The 19,544-nt window shown below is 38.7% G+C and overlaps 2 protein-coding genes across 3 annotated transcripts; both read left to right on the forward strand.

The window, feature by feature from the left end:
* The first annotated feature begins 4,501 nt into the window (after positions 1-4,501).
* Positions 4,502-7,006, forward strand: LOC148844653 (uncharacterized). Of its 2 annotated transcripts, none has more exons than XM_088952801.1 (4): positions 4,502-5,195; positions 5,405-5,466; positions 5,931-5,998; positions 6,091-7,006. In XM_088952801.1, the coding sequence occupies exons 1-4, from the start codon at positions 4,791-4,793 to the stop codon at positions 6,765-6,767; spliced, it is 1,212 nt and encodes a 403-aa protein (XP_088808927.1). In that variant the 5' UTR covers positions 4,502-4,790; the 3' UTR covers positions 6,768-7,006. The 2 variants fall into 2 exon arrangements, with proteins under 2 accessions (XP_088808927.1, XP_088808928.1); XM_088952802.1 differs by having other exon boundaries at positions 4,504-5,195; positions 5,274-5,466.
* A 4,068-nt stretch (positions 7,007-11,074) lies between these two features.
* Positions 11,075-18,702, forward strand: LOC148844654 (protein VACUOLELESS GAMETOPHYTES-like). Its single transcript, XM_088954218.1, has 2 exons — positions 11,075-11,293; positions 18,085-18,702. Exons 1-2 carry the CDS (start codon positions 11,075-11,077, stop codon positions 18,700-18,702), a joined length of 837 nt encoding a protein of 278 aa, XP_088810344.1.
* Positions 18,703-19,544: the final 842 nt, after the last annotated feature.

Raw genomic sequence — 19,544 nt, forward strand, 5'->3', positions numbered from 1 at the left:
GTGGGACCAGACACTATCCCACGACGATAAAAGAACACCAACTGGCCATTCCTCTCCCTGTCCCACGGACCCACCCCCATCCCGTCATTTTGGTATTTCTGGTTCTCTCCACCCTGGCATCGAGCCATTGTTCGTACTTATCTAATATTAAAACCCAATTTTCCGGTAGCCGGTCACCCAAAAGCTACGTCCTCACGCTCCGTGCAGCCCATACCTAAGCTACTGCAGATCAGATAAGACACACAGAATTTCTTCTTCTCTGACCTTTCCATCTTCTCCAAAATCCCGACTGCATGTAAATCTTTTTTCTATTTATTTATTTTTAAATCTGTATCCCTCGCATTCCAATTTCCTCAGTCTCAAATCTTTTCCAGCAATGAGGGTTAGAATCTTAGCAAGACAGACGATATTCAATTGGAATACGCTTTTGTGTGTGTGATGTGCACTTACTGACCCTCTGTTATACTTGTCTTCTTACTCTGATGAAACGGTACCGTTACGATCAGTATGAGGAAGACAATCCATTCACCAATTAATAGAGCCATGGAATTGCTAACTCCAATTGGGTGTATTGTATGGAGTAGAATGTAAGGGCGTTTTACAATGTGAATGGTTTTTTGTTACTGATTTCACAAATAAATTAAAACAATCTTGTTTGAAAATAGATTGTTTTTTAAAATAAAACACAAAAAATACGTTGTTGGTTGTGTATGTATTTTTTGTTTTTAAAACTGAAGCGAAAAATATATTGTAGAATTTGATTTTAAAATCATGTTTTCATTTGATTATTCAATATGATGTTCCATAAATCATATAATTTTTATATTATAAAATTTATTTTTATTTTAAAAATCAATATTTTATTAATTCCAAAAAAACAATATTTTTTTTTCTGTTGAAAACAAAAACAGAGCTCAATAACATACTCTTATTTTTTTATCATGATGTAACGATTCTAAAGACAAGTGAAAATAAAGACATTCATATCGGAAAACGCCCCCGGTACAGGGCAGTCTGTCGACAGTGCACATGCTATCAACAGATCGCAATCTTGTAGTTATCAGTTGATCTTTGTTTACATGCTTGTCAAGCAGTTGCCATTATAGTCATGTTATTTGAAAAAAAAAAAAAGTAGATCGATTGTTATAATGATTCATTTGATTGATAATGGAATGGCAGTGGATTGTAAGTGTTTTCTAAAAACGTTTCATGGCCAATCTTAGCGTACATTCCACGCAAGTCGAGTAGGATTTGGAGGACTAGCACTCTTATTAGGGGACGTGTTCCACAATATTAATTAATGCTTTTGTTTTTATTTGAAAAAAAAAAAAAAAAGCTTTTGGCTTTTAATGGCCAGCAGCATAGGCTTTTGGGATAAGAGATAGATTGTCTTCAATATTTCTTTTAGACCATAAATACAAACAGGGATGGAATGGAATGGATTGACGTGACATGCGCAAGAACGTTTTCAACAACCTGGCCAACAGTCACAATTTTCTCTTTTATTTCTTTTGAAAATCAATACATTAGCAAAATTAAGATGGTTTATTTCTAAAATATTTTAATCATCAAGATAATGGTTTTTAAGATTAAAACCTTTTTTTTTTGAGAAAATAAAAACAAATTATGGAATACTGATGAAAAAAGGAAACCAAAAACTTTTTTTTTTTTTGTTTCAATTTAGAAAGCAACAAAACACACACACACATACTGAAGTTCTCAAGCCTTTCTATTATCAAACATTAATATTCAGTCAATTACCAGAACCAACTCTTCAACTCACACTTGTTGATAAATCATTTCCTCCCATCCACTAAATTAAAATCCAACTTATTATTAGATGGTTTCGTTATCAGATGAGATGAGGCTGAGAGTAATCGGATCGTGTTGGGCCATTATGGCGTGGCTTGCGTGTGGTTTGTGTAAAGTGTAGGTTATGTCATATCAGTTTGTGGGATTAGTCGGGTTGTGTTTTTCCTTTCCTATGATATTTTGGGGGGTTGGTTCAATATGTCCCATGGATCGAATTTACATGAGCCAGTGCCATGCCGTGGATCAGATTGTTCCATAAGCCAAGCCTTGGGTCAGGCTAGGTTACAGATCAGGTCAAGTCATGTTTTTTTTTTTTTAATTTAAAAAAATAAATGAAAAATGTAACATGAATTAAAAATATAGACAAAAATTTAAAAAGATCTTAAAATTTTATTTTATATGAATTTTGATGTATACAATTGTTTATATATAATAATAAAATGAAATGATATAATAAATTTGAAAATAAAACTATGGGTTGTGTTGTGCCTGCCCATGAACCTGAACCCTAGGTCCAATATGGCCCATATGATTGTACTATATGCTTGGCATGGCCCACAATCCGTCATGCCAGGCCACGGGTGGCATGGCCCAATTTACAAATTCACACCACATCCAATTAGGAATCAATGAGTGACAACATAAGCATGGGAGATGTTTCTGATGTGCGGCAGCAATGCGGTGTGAGGAGAGGAGCAGATCCCTGTTTTGTAAATGCAGAATGGAAATTGAAAATTAGGAATCCCTTACACTATGCTTGGTTTGAAATAAAAGGTAGAAAAACCTATATAAGATTTGTAAAGATTTTCTTACATTTTCCTTCTTTTCCCTAATTTTTCCTTCAAACCAAGCACAGCCTTAATAATGTCAAGATTATGTTAGGACGGGCTGTATACTTCGTAATAAAGGAGAAAACATCCATATACAACGTATTATATTCTACAATATATAACAGCTTTAGCTAGAGGTGCAGGTTGCATACCCGGTTTAAAGAGTTTACACTGCATCGTGCTTGGGTTTCCAGACTCAGCCCATTCAAATTTTGACAAAGTCTCAACCCGAGTTCACCCAAATTGCACCCCTTTGTTTTAGGAAAGTTGGGAGAACAAAGATGTTGAAAATACAGATAACAAAGATATCAAATCTTGCTCCTAAGTAGTGCCATTTTTATAGATTATGATCAGTTGTTTAGAATTGGACGATACACAACTTTTGTACATAGCTGCATCTATGGAGTTTGGATCTCTTGCCAACAAAAATCCCTTCCAGCCAATGATGGAGCTAAGAATTTTCTTTTGAGGGGTTCAAGTTATACAAGAAAATTAGATAGGGAGTAAAAATAGGGTTTGGAAAAAATTAAAAGAAAAGGTTTAAATCTACAAATTAAAAAAGAATATATATATATATAAGAATTGGTGGAGTTTTATAAAATGATCCTTTACATATTAGTTCAAATTTTAAAGACCCACTTTATTACATTTTTTGACCCAGCCTTCACTAAATATCCATGTAAGTAATGATTTTAACAAAAAAATTGGAAAGGGGAAAGGACCCCACCAATATACTTGACTCCTGCGCTGGCAGCTGTGTTTTAGCATGAGCGCATGACCTATGTCCATCAGTCCATGCATCATATGTGAGACCCACCATAGACTAGAAACCCACCATGCATGGATGTATGGACATAAGTCATGTTAGAAGGCGTTGGAAAGGATTTTTGTGGGCAGGAGAACTCAAATCGTATGGAATATACTTTGATTCATCACCTTATAGGAAAAAATAACCTCGTAGAAGTATGATCGATGCACAGCACATGGCATATAGCTAATATAATCCAGGTCATAGAAAGAGATTTTCAGAACGAAATCTGCTAGGCACCTCAAAGTCACATTCACCATACATTGAAAATATTTTTTATAAATAATTTATAAGCACGGAAGATATTACTAATGCATGCTAAGATATGTATATAAGATCGGTGTGAACAGATCCTTTTTATATGATGATGTATATAAACAGATCACTATTTTTTCTAGGGCTAAAACCGTAAAATACTGAAATCAAAACTTCTGAGGTATTTTTGTGGCCCCACCTTGAATTAGATGAAGTTAAATCGTAGTGGACCACAGCATTAAATCTAAGGTCATGATTCGCTAAAAACCATGTCCCAACAAAGTGAACTCCTATGCAAAATGGTGCACCATTAGTTGTAAAGTCATGTTTGGCTCACATTTCCAAGTTTACTATTTTTTTGTTTGTCTCCAACCTCCAGGCGCTTAATTCGTCGTAAACTTATACGGTAATACCGTATATTTTTAGTTTGCCACATGGCAGGGGCTTTATGCCACATCAGCTGAAATGACAAGAAAAACCTTTTTCTGACGGATATTTTGAATTACCCACACAATATGTTCCGTACACGTGGCTGAGGGTGATCGTCCGGCGAAGGGATGTGGAAGGCAAAGGCAAACATCCCCTGTGGTTTGAGTTATTGACAAGTAGTGGTCCAGCCTAGCCGAGATCTCTTCCTTTTCCTTCTTCCATTCGGATTGGTGGTTGTTAATCTGGGACCCACCACCTCCATCAACGATGCAATAAAAAAGGTAAAAAACCACCTACTCCTCGGAGTGTCTTCCGTACTTGTCGTCTTGCTCTACCTATTTATCCCGGTTACCGGTGCGACCAAAAAGCGGTGAAAGCGAGACTACACGCGCTCAGCGCCCACCTCTGTACGTGCGTAATGCGTGTGTGGTGGTGCAACAAATAAAGTAAGAGAGAGAGAGAGAGAGAGGGAGAGGGGGAGAGAGAGAGAAGGAGGGGAAGGGGGTTTCCTCTTCTATTAATTTTCTTGGGGGGTTTTTGCACCTCTTCTCACCATATCAGGCTCCTCTTCCCCGGAATCCGACCTGCAAAATTTGTCTCTCTCGCTCTGGTTTCCTCTATCATATTTTATTCAATCTGTCAACCCTAACCCATCGATGAGGATCAGAAAGCGATCTCAGCCATTGCCGTTCTCTTCCCTTTGCCCCGTCACTCTATTAGATCCCCAACCATCCACACCGGCATCACTTGAACATAACCAGGTAGGAAGTGATGCACAAGTGAAAGAAGAGGAGGAAAAGGCGACGGGGTTGCAGCCAGGTAGGGATTTAGTGGTACAAGAACAGAATACCTATCTTAATCGGCCCTGCCGTTCCCCCGATCAATGTCCCCAACTTCCCTCGAAGGTGGAAGAGCACCAGCCTTGCCCGGATCTGCTTCTGACGATCGTGAGAGGAGGTAACGGATGGTTTTTCTGCGATGGGAAGGAGGGCCAAGACCAGAAAATCGAAAGAGATTTTTGCATGATGCAGTCCTCCGATAGTCCAACCCAAGTCGACGAGGTAGGCTTCTGAAATTTTTTTCTCCCCCAAAGAAGTTCCTCTTTAGTAATTTTTTTTTTCTTTTGAAAACTGCATTAGTTGGGCAATCTTCAGTTCAATCGCTTTGTAATCGGCTAGCATTAGCGGCTTTACCCTCTTTATCTCTCCACCGGTGCAACTTTGTTGGGTCACTTAGGCTCAGTTCGTCTCTCCCAATGGGGTCTTTGCAGGAATTGATAGGAGGAGATGAAAGAGAAAGGAAGAACTGGAGAGTTAAGACCAACAATCTCAGGTAAAGGAATATTCGCTGGTTTCGTTTTCGTTTTCTTGGAAAATCTCAGATTTCATGGAAAAACTGAAAATAAGAGAACATATGGGAGAAATGAAGGAATTCAATTTACCCTTCTTCCCTTATACAAAAAGTAGCACTTCTGTTTCATGTTCGCTTTCATTATCCGCCATTCCCCTTCTCTCTCTCTCTCTCTCTCTCTCTCTGAAACTCAACTCAGTTCAGGCAAAATCATTGGGGTTGGCTATACTCTACCAAGAGCCAGCTTCTCCCCCTCCCGGTGTAAAACACAGACCTAGCATGACCATGACTTCTTTGCTTGTTTTCAACAAAATGCGCACAAGGTGCATATTAGCACGAGAGACTGGTCCCCAGCTGTAATACACCTTTCTGAATTGTGCACTCACAGTTTCTTTCGTATTTCCTTGTATGGTTGTGGATGCTCTCCTTCTTGGTTACCTCTTCAGGAAGGAAAGTAGCTTGGGTGCAAAAGCTGCTGACGGAATTTCTGTGTCATCGTCTTGCTATGACCAAGGTGAGATCAGTAGCCACGAAGAGAAACATTTTTATTGCTTTGTCATCAGGTAGTATTGAGCTGTTTGTTTCTGTTTTATTGCACCACCACAGTTGGGAGGTGGGGTGAAGGAGAGAAGGCAATCCCATTGAAGAAAAGAAGAGGGAGCTTTGACCGGCGGGCAACATACGAGACGACGACACTGGGGAACGAGAAGAAGATGAAGAGTAAACTGAAAACAAAGACGAACAAGAGATTGGCTCAACAAGCAAAGGAGGAGGAAGAGGATAAAGAAGAACAAAAGCGAGAACCAGAAGGGAAGGAGGGAAGCAGCACCGAGAATAGTAATAACGCGAGGAGGAGTGGGAGCGAAAGGGTGGTGATGGAGGGTTCGAGGTGCAGTCGCGTTAATGGGAGAGGATGGAGATGTTGCCAACAGACACTTGTTGGGTACTCTCTATGTGAGCACCATCTGGGTAAAGGAAGGCTCAGGAGCATGAGCAGCGTTCGGAGTCGTACTTCAGGCGCTGCTAGGCCCAAGAAAGATTCTACCGCCGCCGCCGCTGCTGCTGGAGACAGAAGTATGAGGTCGTTATCGTCGGAGAAGAAACATGATGAACAGACGTTGTTACACGAGGGCCAGGATGACGATGACGATGAAGAAAAGCCATTGATGATTACAAAGAAAAAAAAGATCGGAATAGTGAAAGCTCGATCCATAAGCAGTTTACTAGGCCTAACAGAAAACACAGTCGCGACAAGAAGTGATAATAGCCATGGAAGACTATGAACGCCAATTGAGCAACAAAAGTGTAAAGAGCTATAAAAAGGATGATATTTATTGGAGCTTCTTTATTGGTGGTGATGGTGGTTACTGCATTGGTGGCGCGGTGCTTATTACAGGTATGAATTAATCACGTATAACACTGTTAATTGCACGGTTAAAGTTTGCTTTGACAAGACTCCCTGATCTCCCATGTTTCCATTATGCTGAGATCAAATTATATGAAACCTGTTATTTATTCTTGACTCTTGAGCTATACCCTTTTGGTACCAAATTCAAATCTAGAGATGAACCCAGCTTATGGACCAGCTGGATTGAGCCACGTCACCGTGGCTGAATGGGTCCATAGTCCAGGTCCGGACATCACGGCCCGGCCGGGGAAACCATTTTCGTTGTTATTGTTGGTGTTGGGTTGGCCTCAAACTCAAACTCAGCTGGCCACGTACCCAGTTTCGAGAGCATTCGAGTTCTCCGAAGACTTGGTCCAGTCCCAATCTTGTCAAATAATTTGGGTGGTGTGCAGCATATCCTTTAGCATTAAGACTATGAGCTGAGCGTGGCATAGTTTGTTAATCAGTCAGATGGACCCCATCCACCATGTAAGTTTGACCTACTTATCATGTGCTAAGATACTAAAAGAAAAGCTATGGAGGAATATTTTCCAACTTAAATAGTTGATTGGTGTTTAAAATATTTGCAAGCAGGCGCCCTAGAAAGCGTTTAGTTGTATATTTTTGTCTTCAACCAGCTGTGTAGGAGATCCGACTAAAAAGCAGTCGGCCACGAAAGCTTGTCTCAAGTTTTCTATGGGAAAAGCCTAGCCTGGGGTTTGGACCTTGGAGCGCAATCCCTCAAACGACTATGGGCCACATGGTTGGTTTTAAACCCGCAAGTTCCGTTGCAGCCCTGAACCATGCATTATTTTCTCAAAAATCATATTTGTTTTTGGGCCAATTTATTTTTAAAACGTCACAGCAGGCTGATCCATTTAGACCATCCAATAACCAAAATGGTTTCAAAACATTGGTTTGGGCGGATTGCTTATTTGGACGACTTGCACTATATAATGATTAGATACTAAAAGGCGTCCAACCATATATTGGACAGCTACGCAAAACTTTGAAATGTTTTTTCTTGAGAATATATAAATGGTGAGACGCCTTGAAACAGTGATTGATGCTTCTAAGTGTAATCAATGTCCACATTTGGAAGGAGGAAACGAATCTTTCACAAATTCAGAAAGCTGCTTGAATGAAGAATTGCATGTTTGATTAGATGGCCAAGCTAATTTTTTTATGGAAGCATTTGTGGGATCCATCCAATGGCTCTGAATGTGCAACACACGCACCCAAGAGAGTCTTTTCTTCCCGATGCACAAGTATTCCATCAATGAATTGTTTTTTCTCGGTTGCCCAACATGCCATAGCATATAAAATGCAATACTACCCTTCTATAATATATAGTTAGCATTGGAGACCTTACCAACTAAAGGAACAAAAAAAAAGTAGCGGTGGCTATTATTGATATAACATGTATGCCAGGCTTTTATTGAATAAAACTTAGAAACTAATCAACTACTACCGTTGTTACCTCCACAGATTCTTGGTCTTTGTTCAAGTTACTTTCATTTAAGCTTAGGCTTGCAGTGCAATTTCATTTGCAGTTTTGCACTACTGGTGCAAAAGTATTATAAATGATTTCAGTCAAAAGTTTGATTTATTTTATTTTTTCTTTGTTTCAGCCATTGTTCTATTTTGTTTGTTCCCATTGTAAATAAAGTAAAATAACCTAAGGCGAAGTGAAAAGTGTAAAACCCAAAAGAAAAGTGGACGATCTTTCCCCCCCCCCCCCCCCCCTTTTTTTTTGTCATTTAAACTCATGCATTTATATTCATTTGCACTCCGAACAAACAGAGCCAACTGCTGGTACCGTCTATGGTATTGGTATCTAGTATCTACTGTGAAGATAAGTAAAGAACAAAAGGCCTTGGTTAGGGGTGTAACGTGGGCGGGTCCAACCCAAGCCCAGATTGACACGGCTTGCAATTTTACACGGGTTGGGATTTTATGGCTTTGCACTGGGCCTGGGCCCAAAAATTTGTTTTTTTTTTTATTTTTGGGCCGGACCCGAGCCTAGCCTCTAGATAACCCAGACCCGGCCCAAGCCCTACCTATAACCCACCTATGTACATACATATATGCAATCTGAGCCCAGCCACGACCCATGCCCAACCCGGATGCATCAAATTTTAGTTCAGGTCAGGCTCGGGTTGGCAATTCAGGCTTGACCTCAGGCTTAAGCCTTATGCCCAATTCTTAGGTTGGGCCTAGAAAAGGCAATGGGGCGAATTCAGGGCGGGGCACCCACTCCCTATCAGGGATGGAGGAATCTTCAAATTTTCTCTATCCTGAGGCAACCACCTAAAATACATTTAATTTCAACATATTTTAGAAATAGGATAATGGGAATTTGAGAGTATTTTAGGAATTGGATTACAGAAATTTGAAGGTATTTTAGAAATGGAATTATGGGATATTAGGATTTTAAGAATTTGAGAAAAACTTAAAGATGTTTTAAAAATTAGTTTTAAACTTATCATCGAATTATATACAAAACCCCTGGACTTGCAACCCTAGCCTTGTTTCTTTGAATAGTGAATAATGCGCTAATATATCTAACCCACGTTTTTTTAGGAATTGGGCTTCAATCAGGGCAAACCCTTTACTGTCTTGCATTGAAAATATCTCCATACTTGTATGCTTGATTTCATGGGGAGATATTCCAATGCAAAGGTTGGAAAAGACTGTTATGGATTTATCCCGACTGAAGCCGGTCTCTTTTTTTTAGGTGTAGACCGAACAATTTCAACTGGTTTTTAAGTAGGCCCAATATGGGCTTGTCGTTCTAAAGAAAAGATATTATATGGCAAGGACGGGCATCCTTTTAAGTTCACCCGCTGGACAAAAGAAGTACCTAATTTCTTCTCCCCCAGATTAGCAATTCACGGCGGGTAGAGTGTGTGTGTGCCGTGCCAGTGGCAGTGGCAGTGGCAGTGTGGGTAGAGAGAGTAACATGATAGGAGCTGACTTGAGCTATCGTTGCCATTAATTTCGACTAGCTCCTTGTCGTGGATGATGATGTCTGGTTACTTTTAAGGATTACTTAGAAATTGAAAGCTACATGCAACTCCATGGATCGTTTTCTTTCTTGACGTACGATTGGACTAAACGGGACTCGTTGGAGGTGGTGTTTGGTGTCATTGTTGTTAGTTGAAAATACGACACCACATCTGCCACATGATGCTTTGTAAGTGTGCTTCATATTTTGATGATAATGTGAAGGGTATTGGGGACTAAAGTCTAGGGTAACAATATCTTTTCTTTTTTTTGGTAATCAACATATTCATTAAAACCCCAAAACAGCATTACAAAACAGTAAACAGAACGAAGGTCCCAACTGATGGGATCCAAAAGTTTCAAAGAAACCTCAATTCAGGATTCAGGAATTAAAACGCGATTCAAGACCAGACTTGGCAGCCATATTTTGGTTTCTTGAAAACCAGCAGAACCTAAAATTTCCCTTCTCAGCAATGACTTTGATGTCTTGGCAGCAGAAGAAAATATCATGAGGAGGATCAATACACCTGTTGGAACACAATGTCGATTATTGAAATATCGATCAAGACAAAGATCCCACTATACACTTTACGGTTTACAGTGATTAATTTAAAATTTTATTGCAATATTGGAAAGATGCAAAAGTAAAAAGAAAAAGAAAGCGCATCAGTTGCTTCTTTTTTGTCAAACTAACGAGAGGTTTCAAAGTGAAATCCGCAAATCCTCCCACATCTATTCCGCTAAAAGAATCGCAGAATTCACCCATGGCATCAAACCCTGTTGAAAAATCTCCACCACATTCTCCGCCATTATAATCATCACTGGTGCCGCCATAATTATCTGCAGAACCGCCTCCTTCACCGCCACGGGTGATGTCTTGCACTTGCTGACTCTGCCCTAGCTGCTGAGATGCCCTAGTAAATAAACCTTGAAGTGCCTGATTAAAAAAATTATTGTTTCCCTGCCAAACCCTCCCAGGCCCATTAATGGTCCTATATGGGATTATTCCCATTTTGTATTTCTGCTGAACAGCGCCCACGGATGGAGTAGTCCCAAGGGCCGGATACTGCAAAGGCATTATTCTAGGTAGCACTGTAGGATGATTTAAATTCTGAGTATGCACAGCAGCTTTGGGTGGTGTTGCCGCTGCACAAGCTAAATGGGCGTCGAAGCCGCATACGTTGCACCTAAGAGCCAATGGTTGGACCCCACGTTGTTGCATATATCACAATTAAAACTTCTGTTGTTGTAGGGAGGGGTGAAGGTGAGGTTGAGCGGGTGATAGTGGGATTGGTGAGTAAGGGACAAGGGCATGGAAGCACAGGCAGTATGGATATCGATACTGCAGAATTGGCAGTGATAGGAGAAGCCATAACCCTGTTGGCTGCAAGCGTCGCAGTTGAAGAAACCTTTTGGGTATGCGGGATGAGGAAGGAGAACAAGTACATGATTTCGATCAATAGGATGGGTGATGTACTGAGACATCTGGGAACATGAGATATGAAAGGAAAAAGTTGCAGGACCTGCATGCTTGCACCCAGAGCATGAAACAGCGTGTAGGTTCTGTTGTTGATGGTGATTGCAGCAGATCTCCAAGGGATGTGGGTGGCTGAAATGTTGAATCACTGGATCATAATTCAGCTTCCCAATCTCTCTCTCCCTCTCTCTCTTTTGTACAGTAGTCCCTCGTTCCATGATATTTTATTATTATTTTGGAAATTGAAAGGCACAGAAAGAATAGTTGACTTTAGGATGCCAAATTAATCAACAATTGATTGATTGATGTGCTTTTATTTATACTCACTCATGAAGTTTCCAAGAGCCAAGACTCAAGAGGGTTGGTTTGGTTGCCGTGGCGTGGCGTGGCGTGGTGTGGTGTGGTGTGGTGTGGTATACATCGTATTAGGTATGTGCTGGTTGGATGAGTTTCAAATTAAATAAAGCACATCAACCTTCATTCGTTCTGAATTCTGATTTCTGAAGTTGGTGGGCCCCTTCAACTCTCATCTCTCCAGTCTCATCCTCATCCACTTGCATGAATGCACAGGACAGAAGTTGGGATGGTCCAGCAACACGGATCAATTAATGACATATCATCATATCTCGTTCATCCGGTTACTGTGATCTTCCCATGGGCTTTGACCAAATTAAGAAACTGGAGGAAAAAATTGCGAACCATGAGATGAGAGAGGGAGGACTCCACGCCATATATATATATATATATAATCAGTGGTCAACAAAGAAATTTGTGAATCAAAGTCTACTGCCAAATTCGTAGCTCCTTTGGATGGACGATAATGATTCCAATGCAAGCGTGTTTGTGCGTTGGCGTACCATCCCAAGTGTTAAACTAATTTATTCTATCAAGTGTCATTTGAATGGATCTTCGATTCTTCTCCCCACCGTCCAAACTATAATAACCAACGTAGCCAGGCCAGAAACCCATTGTTTAACGTATCCAAAAATGCAGTTCATTCCCTATTTATCCTATTATTATTGATTTTTCAAAAAGAAAATGACGCCATTTCCGGGGATCGAACCCGGGTCGGCCACATTACAGGAGGGAATACTCACCACTATACTACGATTTGACGACATATCTTTTCTTGTGCTCCTCTAAATTCCATAGCTTCAAAATTTATATCACAAAATCTTTCAGCAGTTCAGGCTTCAAGGCCGTCAACCTTGTATTTTCGCTGCCTATGTTCCCCGGTTCGAACACGATAGATCCATGGAAGCCCTCCTTGTCCTTGGCACATTACCCATGAAAATACTGTCATGCACAACTCCTAATTCGAGAAAGATTATTAGATTTTCTAAACAACTCAATCCAATTAATTAATTAATTTAGTTTTAACAAGACGACATGGAAACTCATATTTATGTTCTTTAATTATAATTAAAATAGAAGGTTAAGGGTGCTTAAAAATAAGTGTTTATTTGGATCATTAAATACTTAATGATATTTAGGAAATAAATCGGAAATAAGTGCTTATTTTAAAAAAGAAAGACTTATTTTTTAATCCCAAATTTCCAGCTGTTTTTAAGTGCTTATATAATAAGCACTTGTTCAATCTTTTTTCTTCTAAAACTACTCCTAGTTGAATTTTATGAAAGTGTTTTCATGAAAGTACTTTATAAAAGCACTTTTATGAAATTACTTTTATGGAAGCATTTTTATAAAAGTACTTTTATGAAAGCACTTTATTCATAAAAGTGTTTCGTAAAAGTAATTTCATAAAAGTTGTTTCACAAAAGTGCTTTCGTAAGGGTATTTCCTTAAAAGTGCTTTTGTTAAAATGCTTTTATAAAAGTGCTTTCGTAAAAGTAAGAAAAATGAAGGACAAAATAGTTACAAATGCTTATTTAAGTGCTTATTAGAGAAAAAGACTACCAAACGCCCTAGTATAAAATAAATGCTTATTTTAAAAACTAAGCACTTGAAAAAGTTGGGTGTCAAATACAAATAAGAGCTTATTCGAATAAGCACTTGTTTAAGTACTAATTCAATAAGCACTTATTTTTAACTTAAGCACTCCCAAAGATGGCCTTAGAATCCTCTAACAAGAGCCACCAAAATATCCAAAATACCCATAAAATTATTATTAATGTCAATTTCTTGGAAAAATAATAATTCAAACTTTATGAAAAACAAAAAGAAAAGAAGGAGAATTAAAAAAACGTAGCTTTACATTTGAGTGATTGATATTAGGGGTAAATTTGAAAAATAAATCAATTTCAGAAGAGAGATAGAAAGGATTTGAAGTAGTGATTCATATGAAGAGAAATTTTGGAAAATAAATATTTTTGTAAAAATAACTGCATGGATATTTTGAACATTTTTATGTTTCTTTTTTCAAAATAATCTACAAAAGAGAATCTACTTGCAACTATGTCATAAAATTCAGGGGATGTAATTACAATTACCAAACTTTAGGAAATGTTTCCATAACCAGAAAATTCAGGGAGGCTTCAGTAATTTACCCTTTTATTATTTCAGTCATCTGATCTAATGTTTTGGATTAGAAAAGAAAGAAAATACTTGATCTAACCATGAAGGAAGACTCTCGCTGCTCGTTGGGACGTGAGGTCTATCGGTTAAGAATAAGAATTTGTGGTGATTAAGGGCCAATAAAAGGTTAACAAGCCTGAACTTTGCCTACGACCGCTTGGATCGTTTTTAGTTTTTGCTTGTTCCAAACTGATTCAGTTCGGAATCAATTATTTTGTTAATAACATATAAAGGCTTCCTAATTAATAAGAGAATTTGAACAATATATAAGATAATTTTAGTTATAAACGTCATATATAATTTACCATTTTACTGTCTTTTTTATAAAGATTATATTATCAAAAATCAAGTTTTTATGTATGTGCGTTATCATTATTGTAACCAAGTCCATTGGGTCATACCTAATTTTCCTGATTATTAAATGGGATGGTTCTGGGTCTATGATATTTTTCTGAATAATAAGTGATTTGGGAGTTGGGACTTGTCCTAGTTCGATCCGGACCTGACTCATTGACAATTCTAGGCTTTCAACATATACGATCTGATACTAAAGTCGCACCATGAACAGGGTTCCTCAATTCAGATTTCTGTTTTTCCAATTCTCGCTGACCAAGTTTTCTTTGCTAAACAAGGAAAAATCTATAATGTGAGAAAGATATAGTATGGAAAGAGTTTTAACCAATCAAAATCCACCTATGAATTTTAATAAATAACACCTAATTTATTATCACGTTTGTGATTTCAGTTAATTGGTTAGATGTTTTTCAGATATTATATCTTTTTCACATGATAGCCGATTATGCTCAACATTACATTAGTTCCTCTTAATGGATTCAAATGCCCCTTTTTTCAAATTTTATCCAATTTGAAGAGAAGACGATGAAGAAAAGAAAATTGGGAAAACGGAGCCATCATGGACACTAATCCTGGTCTCTAGCCATTATTATTTAAGAAAAACAATAGATTGAAACTAAAATTCTTGAAATCTGAATTCTTACTCAATCTAACCCAATCCTTTTTATTTTATTTTATTTGCGCTAAATACCCAACCCTTTTTAATTGACCTAAATTGCTGAGGACAATGCCATCACCCAAGGGGCCGAGAAGTCTGCTCATCTATATATTGCTATATAATGTTGCATGATGATAGTAGAATTTATCATATTTTTATTCTCAATTATTATGTCTTTTATACTAAATTAGCATCTAATTGGATATTTTGGTCCAGTAGATGAAAGAAGGCATCAAGAGCAAAGAAAGACAAATCGGATGATTTTTCACAGTTTCAACATCGTTTAGTGATTTGGGCCTAACTCGCGTCTCCAAACTCCGAATGGGCTGATTCAAGATCAACTGGAAAGATAAGAGAAAAAACCACAACTTTCATGTTTTGGGATTTTGTAGATTCGGCCTGCATCGAAGTCTAATCTAGGCCCGAAGTCGGGGTAATTTCGTAGGAAGGCCCAATCCGCAGCTGAAGCCCAACTCACAGAAAAGCCTGGCTGAAGCCCAATTTGTAGAAGATGTCTATTACGAATCCAAGAACAAGAAACTAAAAAAAATCATTCTAGATCTAAATTCTTGATGTAATCTTAGAGTGAAAAAAGGGATTAAGTTCAAAAGATAAAGAGATAAGGTTAGAATTAGGATAAGACTTTCTATTCTTGTAAGATAAACTTCAAGAGGAAGTAGGAGACCACCCCCTCCCCTTTAATCTATATAAAGGAGGGGGGCGGACCAGCTTTATGTATCACTGGATCACTGAATCATTCAATCATTCAACTTCTTATTTGAATCAAGAAGCAAGGAGCAATCAGTCAAGAAGGGTTCAAGAAAGGTTCAAGAATTCAAGAAACTTCAAGAAGATGAGATCTCAGCACCATGGGCGAATTCAAGAGTTCTTTCCTCCCCTTTGTTTGTTTTAATTCTTCCATAATGAACTGATTTGTTTGTTGCTAGGGCTATGGAAAGCCTAACCATGTTGATGAATATATTTTTGTTTTCTTGATTTATCCAAGATTGTGATTTCCATATATTCTATGAATTATTGTGTTTAATGCAATTAAGAGTTTGGCCACCTCTTAATTAATTTGGGTTATGTGAATGAATTGAGAAAGGAATTCACATGATTGATAGAACAATTCATAGTGTGAATTGAATGGTATATAGAGATATATATACATGATTCATCTGAATTTAATGGTTTTCTTGGACTTAATGCATTTCCATCTTAAGAGCTCTACTCGAGAGATCGAAGGATTACCTAATGGGCATAGGTTTAGTATATCTCGAGAGAGAATATTAAATAAATTTGTGAAAATCTCAGCTTATGGGAATAACAATTAGTCTTGGATAATTGGATCCATCAATATTCATTGCATTGGTTAGGTGGACCAAAAGTCCTAGCGATTCCATCATTTGCATATTCGATTAGTGATTACTCTTGTTTTTATTTTTCTTTGTTCCAGTTTTTATTTTCAGTAGTTTTTGTTTCCTTAAATCTAAATTTCGACTGTCCAAATAATCAGGGAAGACTGTGATTCTAATACTTATTTTGTTAAATCCCCGTGGAAACGATATTATTATACTACTTGATAACTAATGCACTTGCTAGAGTTATATATTTATAGCTATCATTGCACAACCTTTTTTTTTTTCTGCACATGCCACATCAACTAGTTTATACAATCAATATACATAATTTGATAAAATTAAACTGGGATCAATCAAGTCGACTTGCTTATCAAATGAAGAAAAAGTCAATATTCTTTTAATATTTTATTATAAATTTGGACTTTTTTTTGGTATTCTGTGCTATGCACCATTAAACCTCCCCTTAACCCCTTTTCTCCTTCGAGTGCTGATTGCGGGATTTAATTTCGCGTCACTACTGCAACAAATGAACCGAACAAACCACTTTTTCGATTGATTAAACATTGATTTTTAGGCTCAGTTTGGGAGGAGTACTGGTGCAAATATATACAAAATACAAGATTAAAGAATAATAGAGGGAAGAAACTACATAAGTCAGGCAACTAATGATCAATCAGAGAGAGAGATTGCCTGGTCTCTGTGGTGTGTGTAACAAACAGTTGGATCATAAGAACTGGGCCTATTGTTGTGTTGCTTACAAATCTGGTGCTCACATTCACTGCGCCACCTCTGAGGCGCCTCGGCCGAGATTCATTCAGGCAACCAATGCTTCTGGCGGAGGTTTCGATCAACCTCAAGCGGCACAGCAGGAAGACCCTGTTCTTAAAGCCCAACGAGAATCGCAGAATCTTCAACTTCAAATGCAAATGATTACCGAACAATGGGCTAGAATGATGGCATCATGGAATCCTAGTTCTTTGATTTGAAATCGTGTACATGTCTCCTTTGGTGGAATTGTTAATAACAAAGCTCTATCCGGATGATGGCATCATGTTTGCTTCTGTAACTTTTAGTAATAAAGCTTGATCCGGATCGGATATATGTTAGAGAACGGTCATCTAAAATTAATTTCAGCAATATTTCACTTATTGTCTCTGTTTTGTTTTATATATCGGTAATCGGTTGCAGAAATTAAAGAATGTCTATTCTCTTTATTTGGGAAGATAAATGAAGGGTAAAACTAGACTTCATTGATGTCTATTCAAATATCCAGAGAAATTCTCCCATACTCTGCTTTTAGCAGTGGTTGTGTTATACGCTAAGTAGCCTCACCATGTCTTTCTAGCTAGCTGCTCAAATTGGCTCCGTATGGCAGATATGTTGAATTTTCTTTTTTATTAATATATAGTGGAAGCATGCAGCCTACATTTGTGAAAATTTTCTTTGATCTACCTTCTTTTCTTAGGTTTCATTTGTTTCCATAAAAAACATTCTCAGGAATCATCATCATCATTTTGGGGGTTTGAATATAGTCTAATGCCTGAACATGCTGAGTCGAGTCGCTGTTTTGAGCCAAGTTTCAACCCACAATTGGGTTCCGGCTGGCTGGAAACTTCCCTACCCCACACGGTTTTCGGTGAATGCATCACAAAGTACGAAGCTCGTTTAAGCTTAAAACGCCCATCCATTAAAGTCATCACCTCACGCTGAGTCGATGACTTGACTTTTGTCCCAGAGAGAGAGAGAGAGAGAGAGAGGGAGAGAAGAGATGCCTTTTCAACATTTTGATCACCCCCATCTGTTGGATCTCCATGAGTTGCAGGAAGGCGAGAAAATCCAGTGCTCTGGTTGTGAATTACCCGGCGGCTCCGATTTCATGTATGGGTGCAATTCCTGCAACTACTTCCTCCACGAAAAATGCCTCAATCTCAAACGATGGACGGAACACCCGGCGCATCCAGAACACCCCCTCACCTTTCTTCCCAAACCCACGTATCCCAACGGTTCCTTCCGATGTAACGCTTGCGGTGATGATGGTAGTGCCTTCAGCTATTGCTGTGCTTTCTGTGAATTCGATCTCCACACTCACTGTGCTTCTTTGCCTCGGACCGTAGTCCATGAAGGCCACCCGCATCCTCTCACTCTCACTTTTAAATTTCCTGGAGCCGAGACAACTATTTTTACCTGTGATGTTTGCAACGGCAATGCCGACCTGCAATACTGGGTGTACAACTGTGACGACTGCAAATTCGGAACCCACTTAGGCTGTGTGGCTTATGCTCAGGAACCACCGCCATCGAATGGATCATCCAACGAGCTGGAACAGCTGCAGCAATCGATGAATCAGATGATGGAAACCCAGCTCGAGATGGCTAGGCTTCAAAATGAGATCACCAAGACCCAATTAATTGCAGCATCCATGCGGTGGGCTTACCGTTAATCCTTGCTTGAACCCTGTTTTCATTGCAATTAGCGGTTTCATATTTTAATTGTAAACAATAGGAATATTTCCCTTCCCTGTTGCTCTGTGAGGCTCCATCCTCCAATAGTAAGACTTCGGATTTCAAGAATTTTAGTTTCAATCTATTGTTTTTTCTTAAATAATAATAGCTAGAGACCAGGATTACTAATATCATTGCCTTGAAAAAGCTAGATGTATTACGCTCTGCTTAACAAGTTTCAATGGAAAGAAAAAACTGATGAGAATATAAAAAGAGAAGAAAATTAAGGAAACACACGGACGCCTCTCTGAAAACCACATGATCGTGAAAGCCAACGTAACCTCTGCACAATGGGCTGAGCAATCTATACATCACGAGTGATCACGCCAGTGTTTCTATGCGAACAGATCGTCTGTCCCTAGGGAAAACCAACAATAATCAACCACGTTTCTCTTTTCTGTAAATTCCAAAATTAACGGAGTCCAAACCTTAACGTTAGCTGGACTCCAAAACTTATCAATTTTATTTTAACCGCCCCTTTGGGATCCCACTTCCCAAGTTTCTCTTCTCCATTTTCGTTCTACTTTCTCTACTCTCCCTCGCAACGAAAGATCCGCACCAACGTCATCTTACACTGCCATTGCAATCGAGCCACTGCCATTTGCTTGCGGCAACACCCGGAGTCTTTCTCGACCACCGCTCAATCCCCTTGCCGAGATCATCATAGGAGAACACTGCCTCTGCAAGCCGAGCTACAGGAGTTCGTCCGCTGCAAGCTTTTGGAATCATTCCACCGCTCATCGTCGACGTTCATTTCAGCAGTATTTTGGCTTAAAGTTGT

The sequence above is a fragment of the Nelumbo lutea genome, chromosome 7, assembly GCF_056320005.1.
Source record: "Nelumbo lutea isolate HS-2025 chromosome 7, American lotus-T2T, whole genome shotgun sequence".
In the NCBI taxonomy this organism is placed as follows: Eukaryota; Viridiplantae; Streptophyta; class Magnoliopsida; order Proteales; family Nelumbonaceae; genus Nelumbo; species Nelumbo lutea.

What these genes read in the sequence shown, in the direction of transcription:
- LOC148844653 (XM_088952801.1), top strand. Translation starts at nt 4,791, where the DNA reads ATGAGGATCAGAAAGCGATCTCAGCCATTGCCGTTCTCTTCCCTTTGC. An exon ending in GTCCAACCCAAGTCGACGAG is followed by an intron (nt 5,196 to 5,404) that starts GTAGGCTTCTGA and finishes GGGTCTTTGCAG; the next exon opens with GAATTGATAGGAGGAGATGA. An exon ending in GTTAAGACCAACAATCTCAG is followed by an intron (nt 5,467 to 5,930) that starts GTAAAGGAATAT and finishes TTACCTCTTCAG; the next exon opens with GAAGGAAAGTAGCTTGGGTG.
- LOC148844654 (XM_088954218.1), top strand. Translation starts at nt 11,075, where the DNA reads ATGGTTGGACCCCACGTTGTTGCATATATCACAATTAAAACTTCTGTT. An exon ending in CAGTTGAAGAAACCTTTTGG is followed by an intron (nt 11,294 to 18,084) that starts GTATGCGGGATG and finishes CATGAGTTGCAG; the next exon opens with GAAGGCGAGAAAATCCAGTG.